Source organism: Anguilla rostrata, chromosome 16, assembly GCF_018555375.3.
Source record: "Anguilla rostrata isolate EN2019 chromosome 16, ASM1855537v3, whole genome shotgun sequence".
Taxonomy (NCBI): Eukaryota; Metazoa; Chordata; class Actinopteri; order Anguilliformes; family Anguillidae; genus Anguilla; species Anguilla rostrata.
In genome coordinates this window covers 37,176,954-37,203,453 of record NC_057948.1, presented here as the reverse complement: position 1 = coordinate 37,203,453, position 26,500 = coordinate 37,176,954, and the positions used below count along the sequence as shown (strand labels likewise).

At 51.4% G+C, this 26,500-nt stretch overlaps 1 protein-coding gene across 3 annotated transcripts in view; it reads right to left on the bottom strand.

Moving 5' to 3' along the window:
* The window catches only part of ldlrad3 (low density lipoprotein receptor class A domain containing 3), a 77,003-nt gene extending 53,079 nt beyond the window's left edge, over nt 1-23,924 (bottom strand). For 2 of the 3 annotated variants that reach the window (XM_064312648.1, XM_064312649.1), the window contains exon 1: nt 22,857-23,442. In XM_064312648.1, the coding sequence (XP_064168718.1) occupies nt 22,857-22,908 (52 nt within the window). In that variant the 5' untranslated portion in view covers nt 22,909-23,442. Of the gene's footprint in view, nt 1-22,856; nt 23,443-23,682 lie in introns of those variants that run through there. The other variant, XM_064312650.1, reaches the window with a different exon arrangement.
* Nucleotides 23,925-26,500: the final 2,576 nt, after the last annotated feature.

Below are 26,500 nucleotides of genomic sequence, written 5' to 3'. Positions count from 1 at the left end.
ATTATAATGAATTGAAATCATAATGTTCTTTATGAATGCAGGCTCACTACTTCCAATTAACAATACAGAAGCCATTCATTTGGAATGAACAGAAGAGAGAGACTGATAAGTCAAACCTTGCTGAAGCATTAACATTAAAAATGCACAACCAAAGAACCACCACCAAAATAAAGAGAGAAAATGCCTTTGTCCCCAAGCCTTCAAAACCAGCTGCTACACAGTTTTTCCAGCGGGCATCTGAGTTTTGGGACGCTTTGGGAGCAGTTTGGGAGCGGTTCGAGAGCAGTTTGGGATGGTTTGGGAGTGGTTCGAGAGCAGTTTGGGAAGGTTTGGGAAGGTTTGGGAGCAGTTTGGGAAGGTCTGGGAGCAGTTTGGGAAGGTTCGGGAGCGGTCTGGGAGTGGTCTGGGAGCGGTTCGGGAGCGGTTCGAGAGCGGAAAAAGTTGGAAAGCTCTTATTGGTGAGCTGAGCCAAACAATCTGGCCCACTGAACAGAGCTGGAATGTCCATCACTAGAGCAGACAGAGAACAGGGTGTGCTGTAGTTTAATTGAGACGGATCATGGCGTCGCTGCCAATAGCTAAAGATGCATAAAATGAAGCGTACAACAGACTCTTTTTACTGGATGAAATCTACTTGTTAGGTCTACGGTGATCTACCTGCATCTGCTGAGCCTCAGATAACACGAGTCAGATCATGAGCTTTCACTGTTATTCCTGCTTCAACAGTCATTCCCGCTTTAACAGTCATTCCCACTTTAACAGTCATTCCCGCTTTAACAGTCATTCCCACTTTAACAGTCATTCCCACTTTAACAGTCATTCCTGCTTTAACAGTCATTCCCGCTTTAACAGTCATTCCCACTTTAACAGTCATTCCCACTTAAACAGTCATTCCCGCTTTAACAGTCATTCCCACTTTAACAGTCATTCCCACTTTAACAGTCATTCCTGCTTTAACAGTCATTCCCGCTTTAACAGTCATTCCCACTTTAACAGTCATTCCTGCTGAAATTCGACTGAATAGCAAACGTGATGTTAGTGGGCTGCTGAGTTACTGAGTTAAAACCCCTTTTATGTGGAAGCTGTGGAAAAGTTTTGGGCGCGACCAAATTTTGTGCTGGTGCCAGTAAAAGTGACTGGCACCAATGCCCTCAGCCTGGGGCCCTGGCATCTTTGTCGACGTCGATTTGATCATGATGGACATACAAATGAGAAGGAAAGATTTTCAGCAGGGATAAATCTGCAGGTTTGTTTTTAAAAGCTGAGACACACATACTGCATTATTAAAGTGAGCGAGCAGTCATTTTGAGTCCTCCCTTTCACTGCCATTTTGGCACGCCCCCTCCTCACGGTGAGGGGCCATGTTTGTAAGTGTTACGTAAGTGACCCCGATACATCCTCATGAGTTAGAGCTGGACAAAGAGGCCCGTATCCGTTTCTGGGTTTCTCGCCAACTACTGGCCCTAATTGCTTAATCCGCACTACCATTTACAGCCTCTGACATTTCAGCGACATTTCTTGATAAGCTGGATAAGTCCGTCCAAATCTACGAGTGAACCAACATTGGTGTAAACAGCCAATTAGCTCAGTTAGCCAGGGTAACTGCTGGAAATTAAAACCTGCTCACACACCGGCCCTCCAGGACCAGAACTGCCCACCCCTGTCAGAAGTGATTCTCTCATACATCCATAACAGACCTATGCTCTGGGAGACCATGTCAGCACCAGTGTAATGCTTCCAATACTCTTATGTGAAGAGCTTAAAATAAATTAAAAGTTTCGGACCAAAAGCAGGAATTAAAAAGTTACAAGCCAAAAGAATAACTGCTTAAAACAACAACAGGCGAATAAAAATGTAATGTGCCTATCGACATTGAACCACCGCAAGTTAAAGATGTAGAGCTGCCCCCCCCGCCCCCCCCCCCCCCACAAACACAAATCTGGGCACTTAATGACTCCCCCGCCTGCCAGAGAGGGGGTTAAAACCTCTTAAAGATTTTCACATTTTTTAGGCCTTTCTGGAAATGAATAATTGATGGCGCATTGCGAGTCTTGGCATTGATGCAAACAGCCTGAAGAGAGTGGAACACAGGAGGAGAGTAGAGGAGAGAGAGAGGGATAGGAGAGGAGAGAGAGAGGAACAGAGGAGGAGAGAGTGGAACAGGAGAGGAGAGGAAGAGAGGAGAGAGAGGAGAGGAGAGAGAGGAACAGAGGAGAGGAGAGGAAGAGAGGAGAGAGAGGAGAGGAGAGGAGAGGAGAAAACAAACACAAAGAGAGGTGGAAAGAGCACAGAAGGCCGCGATGCTAGTCGCTGCCACAGAGGTCACAGCCAAGGTCAGAGTCTGAGGGGGAGCCTCTCATTTCAGCACTAATGGATTCAGGGGTTTGATTTGGTTTCCTCCAACCCTCCAATTTCTGTATCTAAGCCAGGCAAATGAGCCAAAATGGCGGGTTTATGTTTCAGTTGATGGAAGTCTATCCTCCCGCTGAAGTACCTGCTTACAATGCCAGAACAGCCAAGGAGAACCTTTCTGTAACCGCCTTTATCCAGCTAAACTAGGCAGTAAATGGACAAGTAGCGACTGGAGAAAGAAATCCTGATGCCACTGCTTTTGTAATTACTGTTTTGGAGGGGAACAGATAATGGTAAATGATGCAATTTGCAATGCATACCTTTAAAAATAAGACGCATGTTTACGCTTAAGTCTGGACACTCAGATAAGCCCATGGTACCTGGGGAGGGGGGCTAAGGTGTGTCTGTGGGAACGTGCCAGGTACAGAGGACCCACTGCAAAAGCAGGTGAGAGGAAACACCCACACTGCAGGTAACCCACAGCAAAGACAGGTCACATCGATCACATCCACGCATCACAAACGCTAACCTACGGGAGGTGTGGAGGGCGTGGTGCAGTCACAGCCAACAGCTAATGTGAGCCAGAAGATCAGATCCTGGCTGGGCATGGGCCCCGTTTGTCCTCCAGACGATAAAAACCACAAGATTAAACTCCTATTCTACAGAACATGTTAACAAGGACCCAGATTCACTCTATTTCCATGGCAACTCATCCAGGCATCTCGGCGGCAGGTGAGGAGCCAAACGTGAATCCTGCAGGCCGGTCATACGCACTGAATAACCTAAAGGGACATACACGCCCGCCCCCACCCTGGCAACAGGCATGCACGCGATATTAAAGTCCTTACGCCTCAGGATTCAATGCAAACATTTTTTCCAAAGAGGGTATGTGCTCCTCAGCTGAAAGTTTTAGGAGCACAATAATGCATCCCAATTAGTCATGCAGTCATCCTCCTACATTATTTTTCAAGTTAGCACAGTTAGCCCTGTACATTTCTGATGGTTTTGATATACAATTTAAAATGTAGCCTAATAATAATGTGTACTTTATAATAACTGTATAACAAGTAATAGTCTAAAAAGTATATAGTGACATACTCAAATGTTTGTATTCACAAACAACAACCTTATATTAACATTATATATGCATGAAGTGCACACCGTTCATACATTCACACTGTTGATTTCTGTACTGCATGCATTAGCGCGGAGTAATTACTTCTAAAAGGAGATACGGGCTTTAACTAATGAAGACAGGGTTTCTGTCCGGACTCCAAAGACAAACGATCGCACTCCAGGAAGAGAAGGATTGCCATGGCTACCGCTGAATCTGCGCAGCGGTGAGGTAAAGCGTGACTGGTGAGCGAGCGCTCAGCTCTGGTGAGCGAGCGCTCAGCTCTGGTTAGCGAGCGCTCAGCTCTGGTGAGCGAGCGCTCAGCTCTGGTTAGCGAGCGCTCAGCTCTGGTGAGCGAGCGCTCAGCTCTGGTTAGCGAGCTGCTACGCACCTGCGCCGAGGAGAGCGCTCAGTCTGGTAGCGTAGGCGATCGCGAACCGCAACCTGCCGCGCGTTAGGAAGAGCGCTTGCCTGCAAGGCTTGTGAGCGTCACCCATAGGGTAGTGTGGATACTGGGCTAACCCCTAGGTGTCGTGTAGAGACCAGGGACCCTCTTTGAGAGCAGCACCGTTGGTTGTGTAGAGCAGGCGTACCCCGTACGGGTTTGTGTGAGAGCGTATGGTTGTAGACAGGGCGTACCCCTAAGGGTTGTGAGAGAGGGGTACCCCTACGGGTGTGTGTAGAGAAGGGCGTACCCCATAAGGGTGTGTGTAGAGCAGGGTGTACCCCGTACGGGTTTGTGTAGAGCAGGGCGTACCCCGTTCCGTACGGGTGTGTGTAGAGCAGGGTGTACCCCGTACGGGTTTGTGTAGAGCAGGGTGTACCCCGTACGGGTGTGTGTAGAGCAGGGTGTACCCCGTACGGGTTTGTGTAGAGCAGGGTGTACCCCGTACGGGTTTGTGTAGAGCAGGGTGTACCCCGTACGGGTTTGTGTAGAGCAGGGTGTACCCTGTACGGGTTTGTGTAGAGAGAGCGTGTACTACGTTCCCGTACGGGTGTGTAGACCAGGGGTACCCCTACGGGTTTGTGTAGAGCAGGGTGTACCCCGTTCCGTACGGGTGTGTGTAGAGCAGGGTGTACCCCGTTCCGTACGTGTGTGTGTAGAGCAGGGTGCTGCAGCCTCTTTCCTGTTTTAACATGTTCACATAAAGTTTTAGTGCTCTTGAGTGCAGCACACTGCAGACACAAATATAAGCTGTGGAAATGATAATTACATCTCTCCAGTTTCTCAACCTCAGTAGTTGTGGTAAACAGCAACCGGCACAAGTGCCTCTGTCTAGCAGAAAATAAACAGCAGAAAACAGCACTCCCACAATGCACCAGCTCGTCAGACTTCCCAGAGTGCACTGCTGCACTCTTTTGCAGAGTTCTTGCAAAGTTATTTTTGGAACTTCTCCCTCAAGGTTAACAGCATCGCTTGGTTTAAGAGATTAAGAAACTGGGGGAAAAGAAATGGAGTAAGATGTGTAACTATGGGCCTTAAACAACAGCCCAGCCCCGCGCTGTCCCTGGAGCGCTCGTTAATGTGTGTCAGGGGCAGTAAACGGATTTCAGACATCGATTTGCCTTTAGCCTGAAATTCATTTCCTTTCCGGAGGCGCCCATAAAGGCAGAGTGAGGCCCGGCATGCAGAAACAGCCGAGATCACTCCAGACTCAGCATGACCAAGAGGGGGGGGGGGGGGGGGGAGAGAGACGCAGCCCCCCCCGTGCGCTGTGCCGCCTCGGGCAGCCGACGGCGGGGCGGTAAACTGAACGCCAGTGATCTGCCCGCTGCTGCGCTCAGCGTCACCGCAGGAAACACTGCGCTGCCAAGCCGTCCGTCCCCCGCTCGGTCCGGGGCCGATCCGAGCCACAGACAGGGAGCCGCGCGGAGACAGTGACGGGTCGGGCGGGGGGGGCGGGTGTGTGGGGGGGGCTGCGGCGTGTCCGTCTGGTGTGACAGGGAGACGCCCATCTCCTTGTCAACAGCCTGTCGACCTTGAGATCAGCAGCAGGAGCACAAGCAGGAGACTGAGATGAAAGCCGTGTGGCAGCTTCTCATTTCAGCAAAAAAAAAACAAACAGACAAAAATGACTAATGAAGCAACTCACCAGCTGTCAGGTGTGTGCACATGCATTCGCTTGCCTCTCTCTCTCCTCTCTCTCTCTCCCCCCTCTCCCTCCCTCTCTCTCTCTCTCCCTTCCTCCCTCTCCCTCTCTCTCTCTGCCCCTCTCTCTCTCTCTCCCTCTCCCCCCTCTCCCTCTCTCCCTCCCTCTCCCCCCTCTCCCTCCCTCTCTCTGCCCCTCTCTCTCTCCCTCTCTCTCTCCTCCCTACCTCCCTTTCCCTCTGCCCCTCTCTCCCACTCCTGCCCCTCTCCTCCGTCTCCCCCTCCCCTCCCTCTCCTCCCTCTCCCCCTTCGCGCCTCTCCCCCACTCATCCCCCCCCCCCCTCCCTCCCACTCTGCTCTCTCTCTCAAACTCCCCTCCCCCCTCCCTCTCTCCCTCCCCTCCCCCCTCTGCCCACGCTCTCCCTCCCTCTCTCCCTCCCTCCCTGACACACAGCCCAGTTTCCCTCATTAGAGTGAGCTGCAGTACATATCCATGAGTGGGGGCTGAGCAAAGTCAACTTCTCCAGCTGTAACAGCTGCCTGCTGTGTCCTCCGTGTCATTGGCGGGAGTCCGTGAGCCCAGGCCCCCAAACGGTCGTCCGTAGCGACGGGACAGTACGGACCGCACGGGACGAAGGGCGGCGCTTTCCCCCGGGCACGTTTCGGATACGCCCCACCGCCCCCGCCCCCGCCCTCGCCACCCTGCTACCGTTGCCATCCCCCAAACTGCCCCCGCCACCCCCGCCAACTGCGAGCGAGCGAGAGACCAGAGGCAGTCGCCACCACGGCCTAATTGAGCACAGTCCGCAATAAGGGCAGGAACCCAACAAATTAACCCCCCCCCACCCCGTCCCACAGACAGCAGCACCTCCCCACACACCTCCCCACAGACAGCAGCACCTCCCCACACACCTCCCCACAGACAGCAGCACCTCCCCACACACCTCCCCACAGACAGCAGCACCTCCCCACAGACAGCAGCACCTCCCCACACACCTCCCCACAGACAGCAGCACCTCCCCACACAGCAGCACCTCCCCACACACCTCGCCACAGACAGCAGCACCTCCCCACAGACAGCAGCACCTCCCCACACACCTCCCCACAGACAGCAGCACCTCCCCACTCACCTCCCCACAGACAGCCGCGCCTCAGATAAGGGGAGTGGAGGGAGAAATAGAGCTGCAGATTTTAATCATAATTAATAACTCCATACAGCCAGTCTGGGGGCTGCACTGCAGGCCAGAGAGGTCACACTGCCGTTCAGCTAATTACAGCAGAGCTGCACCTGGCAGGAGGGAGAGTGTGTGTGTGTGTGTGCATGTGTGTGTGTGCCTGTGTGTGTGTGTGTACCTGCCTGTGTGTGAGTGTGTGCATGTGTGTGTGCCTGTGTACCTGCCTCTGTGTGTGTGTGTGTGCATGTGTGTGTCTATGTGTGTGTGTACCTGCCTGTGTGTGAGTGTGTGCACGTGTGTGTGTGCCTGTCTGCATGTGTGTGTGTGTGTGTGTGCCTGTGTGTGTGTGTGTGTACCTGCCTGTGTGTGAGTGTGTGCACGTGTGTGTGTGCCTGTCTGCATGTGTGTGTGTGTGTGTGTGTGTGTGTGTGTACCTGCCTGTGTGTGAGTGTGTGTCTGTGTGTGTGTACCTGCCTCTGTGTGTGTGTGTGCATCTGTGTGTGTGTGTGTACCTGCCTGTGTGTGAGTGTGTGCCTGTGTGTGTGTACCTGCCTCTGTGTGTGTGTGTGTGTGCATGTGTGTGTCTGTGTGTGCGTGTGCCTGCCTGTGTGTGAGTGTATGCACGTGTGTGTGTGCCTGTGTGCATGTGCCTGTGTGTGTGTACCTGCCTGTGTGCGCGCATGTGTGTATGTGCCTGTGTGTGTGTACCTGCCTGTGTATGAGTGTGTGCGTATGTGTGCCTGTGTGTGTCTGTATGCCTGTGTGAGTGTGTTTGTGTGTGTCTGCGTACATGCCTGTGTGTGCGTGTGCGTTCGTGAGTACCCGTGTGTGTGTGCTTGTGTGTGCCTGTGTGTGTGTTTGAGTGCCAGTGCCAGTGCCAGTCTGCGTACGTGCGTGCGTACGTATCTGTCTGTGTGTGTGTGAGTGCCTGTGTGTGTGTGTGTGAGAGAGAGAGAGAGAGGGAATGAGACAGCTCTGGGAAATGACTGAACTCAAAATATTCTCTCTGCAGCTTTAATTCCATTAAAACTAATTTCATTTCTTCTGCTTATCTCTGGTCTTGTTAGAGACTCTAATCAGACCTGCTGACTGGGTAAAGATAGACACGCCTCCCGTCACCAGTCTGAGCCTCATCAGTAATTACCACCACTGTTCATTAATGTGTGAGGCATCGTTAAGCATTACACTGTAGAGCTATAAAACAGGAAGGCAGCAGATTCTTACGGTACCCCCATCCCACATTAATAGGGCTGGGGCTCGATGTTCTCCATTTTAATGACATAAAGAATTTACAGCCCAACCGGGGCACCCAGAGACACTCACTCTGTTATCAGTTTACAGGGTAGAGAAAGGTGGGGGGCAGAGGTGTGGGTGTGGGGTGGGGGGCAGAGGTGGGGGTGGCGGTGGGGGGCAGAGGTGATGGGGGGGTGTGGGGGGCAGAGTTGGGTGTGGGGTGGGGGGCAGAGGTGAGGGTGGGGGGTGGGGGGGGGCAAGGTGAGGGTGGGGGTGAGGTGGGGGCAGAGGTGAGGGTGTGGGTAGTGATTCGGTGAGGGTGGGGGCAGAGCTGAGGTGGGGGTGAGTGATTCGGTGAGGGTGGGGGGCAGAGGTGAGGGTGGGGGTGAGTGATTTGTAAGGGTAGGGGCAGAGGTGAGGGTGGGGGCAGAGGTGAGGTGTGGGGTGAACGATTCGGTGAGGGTGGGGGCAGAGGTGAGGTGTGGGGTGAGTGATTCGGTAAGGATAGGGGGCAGAGGTGAGGGTGGGGGGCAGGTGAGTGTGGGGTGAACGATTCGGTGAGGGTGGGGGCAGAGGTGAGGTGTGGGGTGAGTGATTCGGTAAGGATAGGGGGCAGAGGTGAGGGTGAGGGTGGGGGTGAGGGTGGGGGGCAGAGGTGAGGGTGGGGGTGAGTGATTCGCTAAGGGTGGGGGCAGAGGTGAGGGTGGGGGGTGAGTGATTCGTAAGGGTGGGGGCAGAGGTGAGGGTGGGGGGTGAGTGATTCGTAAGGGTAGGGGGGCAGAGGTGAGGGTGGGGGAGGGTGGAGGTGATGGGTGGAGTGATTCGGTGAGGGTGGGGGCAGAGGTGAGGTGGGGGGTGAGTGATTCTGTGAGGGTGGGAGAGGGAGGGGGCGAGGTTCTGAGGGGGGCGAGGTAGGGTAGTGATTCGTGAACACTCTGGGTTTGTTTAGTTTTCCTTGCGGCGTGTCTCTGTCATGGCCGTTTCGGAGAGCGGAGGGAAAAGAGCCCAGACCGGCGTTCTGAAGGAGCGCTAGAGGGTAGCGCCGAAAGCTGCCGCATTTCTCTTCACTACCGGGGGGAGCGCCATCTGCTGTGGGGGGGTGGGGGCCCGTGACAGAGACGCATCGCTTGCGCCGCTCAAACAAGCCGGAAAAAACCGACAGCACCAAATCAGAATAAATAGACTGCCCCCACAACCTCCAATGGATTTCAGTACGAGGGCAAGAGTTCTGCCTCCCTGTTTTATTTTCATCATGGAGACAGCGACTTCAGCTAAATTGACCCATAATGCAATAGGAGGGCCATTAGTCCGCAGCCGGGGCCCTGGATGATTACACACTGAAATCAATGCCTGCCTGTGCACTGGGAGGGCCTGAACGGCTCGGGACTGCGCTGGGAGGGTCTGAACGGCTCACGACTGCGCTGCAGACTGCGCTGGGAGGGCCTGAATGGCTCGGGACTGCGCTGCAGACTGCGCTGGGAGGGTCTGAACGCTCGGGACTGCGCTGCAGACTGCGCTGGGAGGGTCTGAACGCTCGGGACTGCGCTGCAGACTGCGCTGGGAGGGTCTGAACGGCTCGGGACTGTGCTGCAGACTGCACAGGGAGGGTCTGAAAGGCTCGGGACTGCGCTCCAGACTGCGCTGGGAGGGTCTGAATGGCTCGGACTGCGCTGCAGACTGCGCTGGGAGGGCCTGAATGGCTCGGGACTGCGCTGCAGACTGCGCTGGGAGGGCCTGAACAGCCCGGGACTGCGCCGCAGACTGCGCTGGGAGGGTCTGAACAGCTCGGGACTGCGCTGCAGACTGCGCTGGGAGGGTCTGAACAGCTCGGGACTGCGCTGCAGACTGCGCTGGGAGGGCCTGAACGCTCGGGACTGCGCTGCAGACTGCGCTGGGAGGGCCTGAACGCTCGGGACTGCGCTGCAGACTGCGCTGGGAGGGTCTGAATGGCTCGGGACTGCGCTGCAGACTGCGCTGGGAGGGTCTGAACGGCTCGGGACTGCGCTGCCGATGTCTGCATTCACCTCCACTTCACTGCGCTCCTCAGAGACACTAATTATATTATCCTAAAATGGGCAGGAGCGGGCCAATTTTCAGACTTTTACTCGCGTTACTAAGCAAACAGCGAGAAATTACTGGTTCCTGAAGGCTCGTTTCTAACCATTTGAGAGGGGAATTATAACAATTCCTTCAGTGAAATCTGAAAAAACGGCAAATAACAGTAAAAATCTACAGTGATGATTAATCTGACACAAATGATCCTCCAAAGGGCACCTGGCTTTGCCCTCAGGTGGAGAGATTCACAGAGCGTTCGGCGGGACGAACAGAGCACTTATTAATCAGGGCAGGACGGCCCATCTGCATTCAGAGGCCAGCCAAACACCCCCCGCCCCCGTTTAATTTTCTAATTATTTACATTCATACGAGTCCAGTTCTGCAGATAAACACGTTAACAAGAATTTTCCTTTTTTTAGAGACAAGTTAGGTTCTCTTTAATGGTGAATACTAAAGATAACAGAGCCCAACAGACATGTCCTATAGTTAAAGTGCTCTAATAAGTGATTTCAGTCTGACACATACTGTGTGCCCTACCTGTTATGGAGGAAGGGTTGGGTGACAGGGTCAGCAGAATGACCTCAGAAACCCAGTGCTAATTTCCAATCTCCCGCGTAACTTAATTAGGAATTCTAAGCCGCGATTTAACGGAGACCAGCCGCGCGGCTTTTCCAGCGTGTCTGAAATGAGTCAGAGCTCTCCTGCTGGCAGACCCTCATTATGCAGCGGCACAGGGGCCAACTCAATTACCGGCCCTGCCTGCACGAGGAGGACCTGGAAACGCCTGCGTGGGGGGGACATGGAGACGCCTGCGCGAGGAGAACCTGGAGACGCCTGCTTGAGGAGGACCTGGAGACACCTGCGCGGGGAGGACCTGGAGACGCCTGCTTGAGGAGGACCTGGAGACGCCTGCGCGGGGAGGACCTGGAGACGCCTGCTTGAGGAGGACCTGGAGACACCTGCGTGAGGAGGACCAGGAGACGTCTACGCGAGGAGGACCTGGAGACGCCTGCGCGAGGAGGACCTGGAGACGCCTGCGCGGGGAGGACCTGGAGACGCCTGCGCGAGGAGGACCTGGAGACGCCTGCGCGAGGAGGACCTGGAGACGCCTGCGCGAGGAGGACCTGGAGACGCCTGCGCGGTCTGGTAACCGGGCCTCTGGAATTTAAAACACTGCCTGCACTGGCCGCCGTGTTTGGGTCCAGACCCTTCGCTCCTCTGAAAGGAGCCCCGATACCAGACCATTACCCATCCCAATACTAGGCCGTTTGGCCTTACCAGTCCCAAAACAGGGGAAGGGGGAGCAGGGCTTAATGGACCGGACTTTGGGGGGGGACTATTTAGCCTGACTCTGTGACCGACAGAGAGTCAGAGCAGAAGCAATTAATGACGGCTTTGCATCATCGAGAGACACAGAAAACATTAAGTTGATGGCAGGCAGGAAAACAGGAGGGATCTGTTCTGGGGAAGAAGAACTCATCTGATCTGCTGTGTGAGGACTGCACTGGCTGGTTTTCGGCTGTGGAGAATGAGAGCCGGTGTGAGTGGTTAGGTGGGGGGGCGGCAGGTTTGGGCTCCATGCCGCCCCCGCAGCAGAGCGCTGATAAAATGACAGGCAGCCGTGCTGCCCGCTAACTCCGCTCTACCTGTGCAGCAGCAGAGCCCAGGTGGCTCTCTCAGAATCACCAGGACGACTCAATCTGTGCCACGGTGGACACGCAGCTGCACAACTCCCCCGCTCCTGAAAGGTTAATTGGTGTCGCGGTCAGGTACTCAGCTTAACGAGGCCTGAGTAATCTCCAGGTGTGGAGGAGAGACAGGTACGCCCGACAGCTAAGTTAACGGTCTCCGCAAAACCACCTTGACTTTCATTTTTACACAGCTCTTTCTGGTTTTTATCAGGTTTTTTTTTTGTCGGTGGTGTTAGGATACAGAAAGTTTGTGCTGTAGGAGACAGACAGATTTGTGTATTCCAAAACCTCACGTGCATGTGAGAGTCCGCCATTGTTTTACAAAGACAACCAATAAGACACAGTGGTAGAAATTGCAGCCTATAGGGCAACTCTGTATAACAACAACCAATCGAGTTCATGCTGTATTCTGCGCACAAATTTGAATATATGTAAATGTAACTGTATAAACTCCACAAACTCTAACAGTTGAATTGAACATTTTTGTGTGAATCCCTGTTGCTGGCTTTCTGTATAATAAATGCTTCCTGTTTTTACTACAAACTTTTGATCTGCTTCTTCCTGGGCTAACGGTCATTTTACCTGTTTTTGGGAACATCTTGATTCCCCTACAGTGGAAATAGCAGGGTAGAGGGCAAACAGCCTGGGGGGCAGTGTTAGATGGGCGGGGCTTTGTGTAGCTCCTGGTTGCAGGTTTGATTCCCAGGTGGGGCACTGCCGTTGAATGCTTGAGCAGCGTACATAACCTGCACTACTTCGTTACACATGCAGCAGTAAACGGACCGTACGTAAGCGAAAGTAGGCTGTGTAAGTCACTCTGGATGAACAGTGTCGGCCTAATGCCAAAAATGGGGGGGAAAAAAAAAAAGTCTAAAGGGGCAATGTCACACAAAATCCACACACAGGAAATGAATTCTAATATATTTATTGGTTTCTTTATTCAGGCTAATTCCTTATTCATGCGCTATACTGGCCACAGGAACATCCCAGTCTGGGCAGACACAGTTCAGTAATCCGCCAGTAAATCTACAAATAAATCTCTACCGCCACAGTGGGCCACACATTAACAGGCAGGAGGGCGATAACGCAATCGCATAAGTGATGAGCGCAGGAGAAAATATGCCCCAGAGGCGCCATAGAGCACCTACAATAAACTTCCTCCCATCTAGCGGCCTAAATCACCACTTCCTGTCACCTGACTTCATACATCCTCAGATTCAGGGACCAGCACAAGTCACGGCAGCAGATCTATCCAATCAAAGCAGGGTGAATCTGCGCTCTTGAGTAAAGGGGGCGGGAAGAGTGGGTTTCAAAAATGGATGAGAACATGTCAGAGGACAAAATGGACTGAGCTGGGGCAGTGGGGAGGCATCAAAAGACTAAATTCCATAAGAAATATTATATTCTCATTTGACTGTTGAATTATTAGTGCTGACAGACTTGATGATGTCACTTTCAACCTTTTCCTATCTATGACAGCAGAGGACAGTGTTTTGAAAATGGTACATTAAAATATATTTCATCAAAAATATGCATTCATCATGTTTCGTCTTTTCTTTTACTTTTTTTCTTTGGAGCCACAAACATGAGGAATTGTTTTGGAATGGATCCAAAAAGCAAACTCTGACTTCAGGGACAGATCCAGCTCAAACTGCAACACAACTCAGGAGAGGAAGGGCAAGTCACAAAAGACAGACGCAGCCTTGGAGAATGACAGCACCACGATTCCTTCCATCACTATGTAACGCTGACGCTCACCACCTCTTAACGCTGACGCTCACCACCTTAACGCTGACGCTCACCACCTCTTAACGCTGACGCTCACCACCTCTTAACGCTGGCGCTCACCACCTCTTAACGCTGACGCTCACCACCTTAACGCTGACGCTCACCACCTCTTAACGCTGACGCTCACCACCTTAACGCTGACGCTCACCACCTCTTAACGCTGACGCTCACCACCTCTTAACGCTGACGCTCACCACCTTAACGCTGACGCTCACACCTCTTAACGCTGACGCTCACACCTCTTAACGCTGGCGCTACCACCTTAACGCTGACGCTCACCACTTAACGCTGACGCTCACCACCTCTAACGCTGACGCTCACCACCTTAACGCTGACGCTCACCACCTCTTAACGCTGACGCTCACCACCTTAACGCTGACGCTCACCACCTCTTAACGCTGACGCTCACCACCTTAACGCTGACGCTCACCACCTCTTAACGCTGACGCTCACCACGTCTTCTGCTTCCGGTCTTATTTCGTGTCTTTAGCTCGGTAGCAGTAGGACTCTGTCAGGGCCAAGCCAAGGACAGTAAAAATGTGTTCAACACACTTCCCCATCGGATGCCCCATTGCTTTAATGAACATTACATTCCATAAAACGCAAGCCAGCGGCTTCATTTAAATAATACTCCAATAAAACTGTCAGCATGAGATTCATCCCCGCCACCGTTCCGGCTCATGCTAATCTTATCGCTGGAGGTAATCTCTGCCCGATTCGGGGGAAAGCTGCACCCTTAGCGATGCCCGACAGCGCTGCTCCCACACACCACCACCGCTGGTCCGGAGCAGGACGCCTGCGCCCCTGCAAAGCCCCATTCCAACACGGCCAACTGTGACTTTAATCAGCAAGCACACGGACAAGAGCCGCCATCTTGGCTCCATCAGGATAAGAGCCGCCATCTTGGCTCCATCAGAACACCGCCTGTCAGCTCTAACAGAGCTCTTCAGTCACTAAAGATAAAAAGAATGAGCGCTCTGTTGGGTGAAATGAAAAAGGTTTTCATAACTATTTATAGTCAGATGATTTTTAGTAATTTCACACTTGTGTCTTCCAAGAGCACAGACCCTTGACGCTCCTGCTGGAGTCAGGAGGTGTTTTGTGTATGTGGGTAGTGAGGGGCTTCTGTTTCCATGGCTGAGGTATTCTGGGAGCAGAACCTAAAATAGCCGTGTGATGTCGAGCAAGCCTGTGTGACATCTCACAGTGAATGACTCCTGATTATAAAGACAGCAGAGGGGCCAACAGCCCTGACAGTCAATGTTCAACTACTTAGGAAAAGCAAAATGGAGGACACTACTGCTAAAAAAGAAAGAACAAAAACCATGAGAAAACAAAGAGGCAATAGTCTTAATTCTGCACAGAGACAAAATGGGACTTAGAACCCTTCCAGGCTGCAGAAAGAAACTAATTCTCACATGTTGAAGTCCTCAGTATTAAACGCGTGACTGGAGGTCTCTGAGCCTCTAGACAGACAGTGTTGTTAATTGCTATCTGCATATTCCTTCCCAAGTTGCACTTTAAAGGCCTTGGTGTGGACGGCTGGTATTTGAGATTCAGGGCAAGCGAGCCAATGAAAGGTAAATTTAACTCTACTGCCTGAAAAGTGCTGAGACTGTTCAACTCCCCGTTTCTCCTTCCACAGAAGGCTCAAACCTGCCAGGCTCAATATAGAGCTGAATTTGAATTAGACCGGATCTTAGCTCACGTATTCCATGAAGAATCTGCATTCACAATCCTTCAGATTCCCCTCCTAAGTCGAAATGAAGGTAATCAAAAGATGTCACATCTGTAACTGCACTGCTGAAAATCTCACCTGAAACAGTGTCAACATCTGGAAGGTTCACAGAGTCTGAAACGCACCTCGCATTTTCCCTCCCGAGCAGATCTTTACTCAGGATTTTGGTGATTTAATTTTTCTCACTTTTTTTCCAATGGCAATTTTATTCATGGTAAATATTTAAGCAAATCGCTTGTTTGTAGTGGTATAAAACGCACACAATCGCATGCACACACACACTCGAGCATCGCACGCACCCCCACCACTAGCACTGCACACGCACACACCACACACACATACACACGCACACACACACGCACACAAGCACACACACATATGAACACACACACACGCATGCCCACACACGCACACGCACTCTCTCACTCACACACACACACACACACACACACACACACACGCACAGCACACGCACACGCACACGCACACGCACACGCACACACACACACACGCACGCACACACACACGCACACACACACACTCACACACACGCACACACACACACACACACACAGTCCACAGATCTATGGCTGTTTGTCCATTTTGCACAGACGTCACAGCCCCCGCAGCGATGCGTCTGCCTGGTGCTTGCTGCTGATGAGCTGAGCTCCACGCTGGATCACCTGACACACCGTTTCTCATCAAGCATCAGCAAGTCCAGCCGTTTCAGGCACAGAAACTTTCAATACCTTTATGCAGCAACATTTTAAAAATCTGATTACTAAATATACTCATGTGTACAGTATATATATATATATATATATACATACACACACACACGATAATATTTAAATATACATACTGTGTGAAACCAGATTTTAAAAATGTTGCTGAAAAGGAAAAGGGCAATTAAGTCTTGCCGGCGCTCACTGCTATAACTCCAGGCCCAACGGCCCGGTGGCCAGCTGGCTTTAATCACCCGCTAAGTGTGTGGAGCTCATTTACTATTGCGCAAGAGAAGAAATACATTTAACCGCCTTCACAGCCAAAACAAGAGCGATGTGTCCCAGGAATGCCCGCTCCCCCCGGCCCAGTGCAGTTAATTTACCAGGCAAAACTGCCTCTGAAACATCACTGCGGCCAGCTTGCTATGCTAACCCGCCTCTGAAACATTACTGCGGCCAGCTTGCTATGCTAACCTGCCTCTGAAACATTACTGCGGCCAGCTTGCTATGCTAACCTGCCTCTGAAACATTACTGCGGCCAGCTTGCTATGCTAACCTGCCTCTGAAACATTACTGCGGCCAGCTTGCTATGCTAACCTGCCTCTGAAACACTACTGCGGCCAGCTTGCTATGCTAACCTGCCTCTGAAACATTACTGCGGCCAGCTTGTTATGCTAACCTGCCTCTGAAACATTACTGCGGCCAGCTTGCTATGCTAACCTGCCTCTGAAACATTACTGCGGCCAGCTTGCTATGCTAACCTGCCTCTGAAACACTACTGCGGCCAGCTTGCTATGCTAACCTGCCTCTGAAACATTACTGCGGCCAGCTTGCTATGCTAACCTGCCTCTGAAACATTACTGCAGCCAGCTTGCTATGCTAACCTGCCTCTGAAACATTACTGCGGCCAGCTTGCTATGCTAACCTGCCTCTGAAACATTACTGCGGCCAGCTTGCTATGCTAACCTGCCTCTGAAACATTACTGCGGCCAGCTTGCTATGCTAACCTGCCTCTGAAACATCACTGCAGCCAGCTTGCTATGCTAACCTGCCTCTGAAACATTACTGCAGCCAGCTTGCTATGCTAACCCGCCTCTGAAACATTACTGCAGCCAGCTTGCTATGCTAACCTGCCTCTGAAACATCACTGCGGCCAGCTTGCTATGCTAACCCGCCTCTGAAACACTACTGAGGCCAGCTTGCTATGCTAACCTGCCTCTGAAACATTACTGCGGCCAGCTTGCTATGCTAACCTGCCTCTGAAACATCACTGCGGCCAGCTTGCTATGCTAACCTGCCTCTGAAACATCACTGCGGCCAGCTTGCTATGCTAACCTGCCTCTGAAACACTACTGCGGCCAGCTTGCTATGCTAACCTGCCTCTGAAACATTACTGCGGCCAGCTTGCTATGCTAACCTGCCGCTGAAACATTACTGCGGCCAGCTTGCTATGCTAACCTGCCTCTGAAACATTACTGCAGCCAGCTTGCTATGCTAACCTGCCTCTGAAACATCACTACGGCCAGCTTGCTATGCTAACCTGCCTCTGAAACATTACTGAGGCCAGCTTGCTATGCTAACCTGCCTCTGAAACATTACTGCGGCCAGCTTGAAGTGCCAGCACTTTGGCGGCTTCGCGCTGAAAATGCTAAAGGTTCCCGAGAGCCCACCTGGGACAGTAAATATCCCTGGCTTTATAGGCAGATCCTGCCCAAATATTTCAAATATTTTCAGGGCTGAAAAACAATCCAGACCCCCCTGCCCAGCCCCCTCCCCCCCCCAACACCATACAAATGACTGACCTTCCAACAAACAACAAGGCCTGTCAGTGTGTTGTAGCAGTTAAGAAACTGAGCTTGTAACTGAGAAGTTATAGGTTCCAGTTGAGGGCAGTGATATATTTTTAGGGCTTCTCAGCTTTATTGGACAGCACAGTGGAGAGAGAGAGAAAGAATGGGGAACGATAGAGAGTGGGAGACATGCAACACATTTGGAGGTCAAAATGGACAGTGAACCGGGGGCAGGGGCGCGGGGGAGGGCGGGGGCACAGCGTTTTACTTTTGCGGACCACTGACATCACAACACACAGAGAGCATGTGGCCGGTGCTCTGCAGGCTGCACCACCAGCTCTGCAGGCTGCTGTTGCAGTGTCCCTGAGCTCAGTGCCTAATTTATACTTCTTCAGTCTATATCAGCTAAACAACTGGAAAAAAGTATAAAATACTACCTATTCAAAAATATGCAAACTGGCTTGGAAACTCATGCATGCTAACTAAGCAAATGAGCCAGGCAGCTAAGGCTGAGATCCTCTCCTGCCCCGGTCCACTGGTTTAACAGCAGCATTGAGCGGCCGTCCACAGTCATCCAGCTCATATGGGCTAGGGTTCAATGCTAATGGCATCTCCCCACTAGCCCACTCTGCCCACACAGGTCTACCTACAGAGGATGCAGATTCAAAATCAAACAGTGTTATTATCCCGTAGGTGAAGCTCAGGTCAGATTGGGGGGAGGGGGGCGGCGGGTACCCCTGTTTTACCCTCTTCCGGCCCTGAATCCAGCGTTCAGTAGGGTCCAGCCCCATTACTCACGACTAAACACATGCAGCCCTGGTCTTTTTTTCAGCGCCAAATAAAGAACATAATGTCCTTCTCCCAGTGCAGGCGCTCAGAGAAAAAAGGGGCCCCTCCTTCTCTTTCAACTCTCGATGGCAATAATTCAGACACTTCAAACAGCAGTCCCAATCCCGGGGCCCGCTTAACAGCTTCCAGGCTGCAGAGGCCCACTCCACATCTCTCTTATTATCTGCGCTAAATGAGCATCATCTCCCACAAACACACTGCCCCGGCCGCCGACACAACTCCCACAAACACACGCCGCCGCCGAACTCCACACACAGCCCCGGCTGGACACAACCACACACCTGACGGTACACAACCACCACAGCCCGACGGACACAACCACACACACGCCCCGCCGGTACACACCCACACAGCCCGACTGGTTCTCCACACACAGCCCGACTGGTTCTCCACACACGGCCTGACTGGTTACACACGCACAGCCTTACTGGTTACACACGCACAGCCTGACTGGTTACACACGGGCAGCCTGACTGGTTCTCCACGCACAGCCCGACTGGTTCTCCACACACAGCCCGACTGATTACACACGCACAGCCTGACTGGTTACACACGCACAGCCCGACTGGTTACACACGCACAGCCCGACTGGTTACACACGCACAGCCCGACTGGTTACACACGCACAGCCCGACTGGTTCTCCACACACAGCCCGACTGGTAAAACACGCACAGCCCGACTGGTTCTCCACGCACAGCCCGACTGGTTCTCCACGCACAGCCCGACTGGTTCTCCACACACAGCCCGACTGGTTCTCCACACACAGCCTGACTGGTTACACACGCACAGCCCGACTGGTTACACACGCACAGCCTGACTGGTTACACACTGGCAGTCCGACTGGTCACACACACACAGCCTGACTGGTTACACACTGGCAGCCCGACTGGTTCTCCACACACGGCCTGACTGGTTACACACGCACACAGCCCGACTGGTTCTCCACACACAGCCTGACTGGTTACACACACACAGCCCGACTGGTTACACACACACAGCCTGACTGGTTACACACGCACAGCCTGACTGGTTACACACGCACACAGCCCGACTGGTTCTCCACACACAGCCTGACTGGTTACACACACACAGCCCGACTGGTTACACACACACAGCCTGACTGGTTACACACGCACAGCCCGACTGGTTACACACGCACAGCCCGACTGGTTACACATGCACAGCCTGACTGGTTACACACGGGCAGCCCGACTGGTTCTCCACGCACAGCCCGACTGGTTACACACGCACAGCCTGACTGGTTACACACGCACAGCCTGACTGGTTACACACGCACAGCCCGACTGGTTACACACACACAGCCTGACTGGTTACACACGCACACAGCCCGACTGGTTACACACACACAGCCTGACTGGTTACACACGCACAACCCGACTGGTTACACACGCACAGCCTGACTGGTTACACACACACAGCCCGACTGGTTACACACGCACAACCCGACTGGTTCTCCACACACAGCCTGACTGGTTACACACGCACAGCCTGACTGGTTACACACCACAGCCAGTCCACGACTGGTTACACACACACAGCCTGACTGGTTACACACACACACCCCGACTGGTTACACACGCACAGCCTGACTGGTTACACACACACAGCCTGACTGGTTACACACACACAGCCTGACTGGTTACACACGCACAGCCCGACTGGTTACACACGCACAGCCTGACTGGTTACACACGCACAGCCTGACTGGTTACACACGCACAGCCCGACTGGTTACACACACACAGCCCGACTGGTTACACACACACAGTCTGACTCCCCCCCCTTACCCAAACTTCACAATGAAACAAATAAAGCATTAAAAAAGCTGACACAAAAACTCCCAGCTAAAAGAGGGTGAAAAGGAGAAACCACAGGAAACAAAATTAGGCAGAGCCCCACACCAGCTTGCTCCAGCCTTGACTAACATGATTTGTGCTCAATTCTGCCCATATCGACACTAGTGGAAAATAAATATAGCATCGGGCTGCTATAATGCCATCATGGATTTCAGTGTGTATTACAGTAGTGGGGTGGACTGGGGGTGGGGGTGGGGGGGGGGGGGTCATCTCAACAGCCAACACTGTGGCTCCCATGCAGAGGACACAGTGCGGCCATTTTGAACCGTGACCCTCTCCAGATAGGTCAGATGTGCCTCCAGTCAACTCAACACGCTGTGTTCAGGGATTATGCTGTTGTCATGGCCAGCACAGGTCTCAGCAGAGATCTGCTGAACTCAGCTAGTGGCTAGCTTGTGTTAGAATGGCCAGGCTGCAAACCCTGAGTAAAACTCCACAAGATTTATGTGCGAGCAAAGAGGAAACACATCAGACCAAAACAATATTCAGAAAGATGTGCCAGGTATTTCTACCACACACACACACACACGCATGCTTGCGCACACGCATATACACACACACCTGCGTACACACATACACACATGCGTGCATGCACGCACACACACACACATCCATCAAGAATATTACAACCTAAAAACATGATTGTTTTATTACCAAAACTTGCAGGAAACTAAGTGGTACACAAGATTAAATTGGGCCAAAGGCTCACATAATAATTACTCATCTCAGAGTGGAGATTAGAATAGGAGGAGTGCAGTCAATATGGGGCGGAGGCTCGATCAGTAATTTAAATGGGTGGACTCTGCTTTGTTCTAAATATAGCCACCTGTGTGCCGGTCGGTTTGACCTTGAGGGGCCTGAAAGCGGACAGGTGCACACTCTGCTCTAACGAGCCTTTACCTGCCGTCCTGCCCTGCGGATGTCACATCGCCGTCGGCCGAGGTCACGGCTCTGCCAGTCTCCTGATCACAGAGGAGCTCGGGGGCAACACGAGCGCCGAGAGGAAAACACACTCGGCGACGTCCAGTGTTTTTATCAAACAAACAAATGAAACCTGAAAGCCGCTCATCGTTTATTTGCTACGCGTTTGGAATCCGTTCAGACTCCAGCCGGGAACGTAACCGTCAGGCTGAAGTCTACACGCACCAGGTACGCTGACAAGCGGCCGTTCCCACAGAACAGTGCGTTATATTTACATCTCAGGCATTGGGGTTACTGGGCCACTGAAAGAGCTCATTCCTCTAGTGCACAGACCAGCTGTACCGCCGAATACTCACTAAAGCAGCTCTGCGTAAGCACCGAGCTCCAGGGTACAGCAGCAGCACCCCTCTGGGGAAACGAACCTGCAACCCTGGAGCCCCGAAGCGCCCCAACCGCGGCTGCACTGCCACCAGACCTGCACCGGGGGCCAAGAGTTCCCCCTTCCAATGGAGAAACTACACTGTGTGCCATTTGGTCAACATAGGATGCAAACACACACACACACACACACACACAAGCTTGGGTATGGGTATATCAAACCAAAACTGGTAAATGGCCACTTATGAACTAGTACTGAAATGCTAAAATGATGCACGCCATAATACAATTCAAACACTCACCATACACACACACACACACACACACACACACACAACAAACAAACGTAATGTTTTCCTCATCGCATTTCACATTTTTTCCATTGAAGTGGAAACTCAAAGGCCGCTCGTTCCCCTGTCTGTAACTGTATCCATTCACGCACGGACTCCAGCGTAATTCACACTTCAGTCCTTCCCCGTGGAGGCCCCGGAACTGCTGGCAGGGCCAGGGGACAGATTGAATTGTCACTGGTGTCCTGTCAACAATCTTACCCCCTCGTGCACAGCTCCTTGCCCATCGTGCCCACGCCCCACCCCAAACCATCCCATCCCCGCACACAATTCAAATACATACTTAGGAATTAGCATAATTGTTGTTTTCGTAGTACACCGATACGTAGCTAACCGTTATCCATAATCCTAAGGAGGCAGCCCGTTAACGTCATCTGCAACAACCACGTGAAGAATCAGGGCTCAGTAAAGAAACTGGTTTCTTTGCAGAAAGATCGGCTTTACAAGAAGAAACAGTGCTACAAAGCCCAAATTATCTAGCTTATCCCACTTGGCGAGCTACGAAACACGTTTTGTCCCTGCTGCACCAATCCGTTAGCTAAGAGTAGGCTAAAGTTGCGAAGATACACGCTTAAGGTTGCTAAACACGGGCGAAACAAGAAACAATTGTTTTGTAAACATGCGTTCTGTTTTTTTCTTTTCTTTTGAAAACAGCAACGGCGGCCCCTTTAAAAGCGTCGCGACTTTGACAGAGGCGACAGCACAATGCGAGCGTAGTTCCAAAACTTACCGACCGAGCTGGAGCCAGAGCCCGATCCAAGCAGTAGATACCAGATCCACATCCTTCAATTCGTCGACCTGCCCCTCACCCGCCGCAGGTCTACAACCGCAGTTTTTCTCTTTAATAAAAACGCCTGGTTCCTGCTTTGCCCAGGTTTACTTTAGCGGTGTTTGTTTTTTTCCTCTCTCTCCCTTGGATGGAGTTCAGAAGTTATTCGCATGAAGGGAGCGGAATCTCAGTCGGACAAACGCTCAGATTCAGGGCCAGGAGGGGGGAGGAGGTTGGCGGTGTAAGGGGGCGTGAGGGGGTGGTGGAAGGGGAGACGGGTGGGGATCGGGTTCGCGCGGAGAGGCGGAGACACGAGGTAGTGGCAGCGATGTTCGGGAGAGAGGAGCGAGGCAAAATATCCTATTCAAATGGCCAGGGAATACGCGCGAGGCCGGGTTGGAGGCGATCGGAAGAAACAGCGGAGCAGTAGGCTACGAAGTCCCGACCAGTAGCCTAACGTGAAACCCGCGTCACAATTTACTATTTAAAGCTGAAGTTTATTACATTTTTTTTACAACTTTAATATCCACCTTGTTGTCTTCCAAATATTGGAAATGGTATGATTTAAATAATAAATAAATACAATTATTTAACTTTTATTTATACTTGACCGGTTAATACTCCACCCCCTTCCTCCCCCGTGGCGTTATAAGTGTTATAATTCATTAGCTACAAACAAGCAGACCTGCTCTGCTGTCTTTTGGTCTCGTCTGCTGTTTTTCAAAATATTTTCTTGCGGCAAAAGTTTTCTTTCACGGTGTACAATGCCATGAACTCAGTGCCTCACCTCCAACAATAGCTGTCTTTTAATATCGCCGTAACCTGCAGGCAAACTGCGGATTGAAGAGTGTAATCAAAACTTCCCCGTGCACCAAAGAAATTCCACCTTATATCGCTCATCTAATCAACATTCCAGCCTTTTAAAGCCCTGAACTGTCTGTACGGCCTCTGTGCCAGTTACTCCTCTCTCCTGCAGAGCGTCATCCTTGCAGATCCACGTTTTCACTGGAACATCTGGGGTGTGCAGTAAACCAATCCTTTATGCAAATTAATGGAGCGAAACAAGAAAAAAATAAATGATGTAAACAAACAAGTATGGCTCGTGGCACCCCAATGGTACTACACAGCTGCACATCTCACGCCACATTTCACACAACATGTATTTGTTGGGTAGAACTTTCTTTGAAAGGACATTTGTAAAGGCCACATAAAATCTGCCCCAACACTTCGTGGACATTTATAAATCCATCCATTCAGGCGTATTTGACTGTAAACGGGAAGAGCATAGGCACAGGACCTGTCACACTCAGCATGGGTGCAGCAACTAGTGTTCTCAAACCAATGGGCCTATACATTCTGTACCAGTTTGATAATGTGTTTGGCGTAACTAGTTTTTTTGTAGAAGCAGGTTGATAGATTGATTGAAGCAGGTATGATTTAATGTGGAGGTGAAGGTGATCAATCAGAACTGTTAAGCAGGGACTGACATTGACCTTGTCTTCTATGCTACATCCAAGCCGTGCCAGGACAATTCACCCCGTCCCATTATAGACTGTTCTGGACTCTTCCGGACCCTTACAGACAGTTCCAGACCCTTCCCTGTCAGAATAATCTCATTTTCATTTCTGTGCTCTCTAGTCAGACCTCAGAACACTGAGCAGCATGTATAAAAATAGCTCTGTCTATTGAAAGCGACAACAGCATTTATTTCTTCCCAAGAGGGGTGTCTTTAAAAATAACAAGGCCCAACTGACATTATTCACACGTCCCGGTCTTTCCAGCCCGCAAATCTGAGCCCAATCGAGTGTATCTGGAGGTTCTGGGGTGACAGCGGAAGACTGTCCACATGTCCAAACATGAAACATCTTACTGTGGTAATCTACGGTGAAACCAGCTAATTAGATAATGAGATCATTAGGCCAGTGCGATTGGTGGCAGTGAAAACTGCCGAGCAGGAATTGCATTGGCCACCTCTGTTCTAGAACAACTGAGAGCGCCATTTTCACCGGCTGAGTTCGAGCTCTTTACCCTTCCTGTGAGAGATTGGAGTCATATTACTTCTCAGAATTACAGCTGCTGGTAAACCGTTTGCCACATGCCATGAAGGCTGTAGCCTGATGCACTATTACATTGCTTCAGATTGGTTTTCACATGACTGTTAGGGAACTGGGAATGCAGAGGTTGTGGGTTTGTTTCCCAGCTGTTGTACCCTTGAACAGGGTATTCACCCAGAGCTGCTTCAGTGAAAATAACCAGCTGTATAAATGGATGGTCTGTAATTTATATAAGTTGCTCTAGAGAATAGAATTTGGTAAACGGCAACATGCAAATGCAAATGAGAACAGGTAGGTGCTGACTCATTAGTGAACCATTCTTCACCCATCATGGTTCCACAGCACACAGCAGTGTGACCTGCTGTGACTGGTCAGCAGTGTGGCCTGCTGTGATTGGTCAGCGGTATGACCTGCTGTGACTGGTCTCTGTGAATGTTTATGTCAGGCTAATGAGGGCATTATGCAATATTTGGGACACCTTTGTGTAACGTCAGTGTGAAATTATTCAGAGAGAATGCACTGATTTAGCCATGACTACCAGCAGAATAACAGATTGGAAAAATTGGCATATTAAGGCACAGGAATCTGACCAGCAGAAGCCAGACACAATACACTGAAGTGCACAGCACCATGGCCCGGTAATTAACCTAGTCTAGCTCCAAACAGAGGGCCTGGAGGATCTAATTAGCCTGTGCATGAGCACAGAATGTCTTTTCTGATGACGTGGGCTTAAAAAATGACCTCATGACCAACATGCTGAATTCATACAGGAGGAATTCCTATTGAGTTACTGGTTGGAGGAACCCAAATTCGGCCGGGCATTGATAGACGACCTTGATTTAATATGAGTGACTGGCAACCATTACAGGGTAGCTGGGGATGACTTAGCCTGCAATTTAGAGAGAGTGACAGAGGGAGAGAGAGAGAGAGAAAAAGAACGATAACTTCCGTTGCTTTTCAAAATAAATTTGAGGGCATTGCCATTACATGAGTCCCCCATCATGTGTTTATTTGTGGTTTTTTTTGAGATGCACCTCTAAAAAAAATGCAGTTTGAGTATATGGGGCACCTTTGTCCTGTGACTTTGGCAATGGCAGTCCACCGGTAGAGAGGCCTATTGTGATGTCACTCACTTTCCCTCCCAAAACGTTTGAGTGACATAAATGATTAAACAGTGAGGCAGGTTTTCCTCACTCAACGTATTTCGCACAGGGGTATTATCACTCGTTTTTTTTTTTTTTTTGCTTTTTTTAAACTCATCTGACGGTGCCATGGAAACAAGCGCAATTACTTCAGAGGCGTTTTCAGATGAAGAATTCCACTGGGCGCTCTGAGCTGACGAGCAGACAGCCAGGGGCAGCCTTCCAGCTCACACCCTCTCTCCTGCCTGCCACTCACAATGCACAAGGTAATTAACCAATCAATCAATTAACCCTTATTTCGCCCGTCCCCCTGGGCGGCCGGGCTGCACGCACGCCGAGGGGCGTCACTGAGGCGTGAGGCGTCAGACCTCAACGGCTCCAACAGGCCGACGGTGGGAGAGCGGCTCAC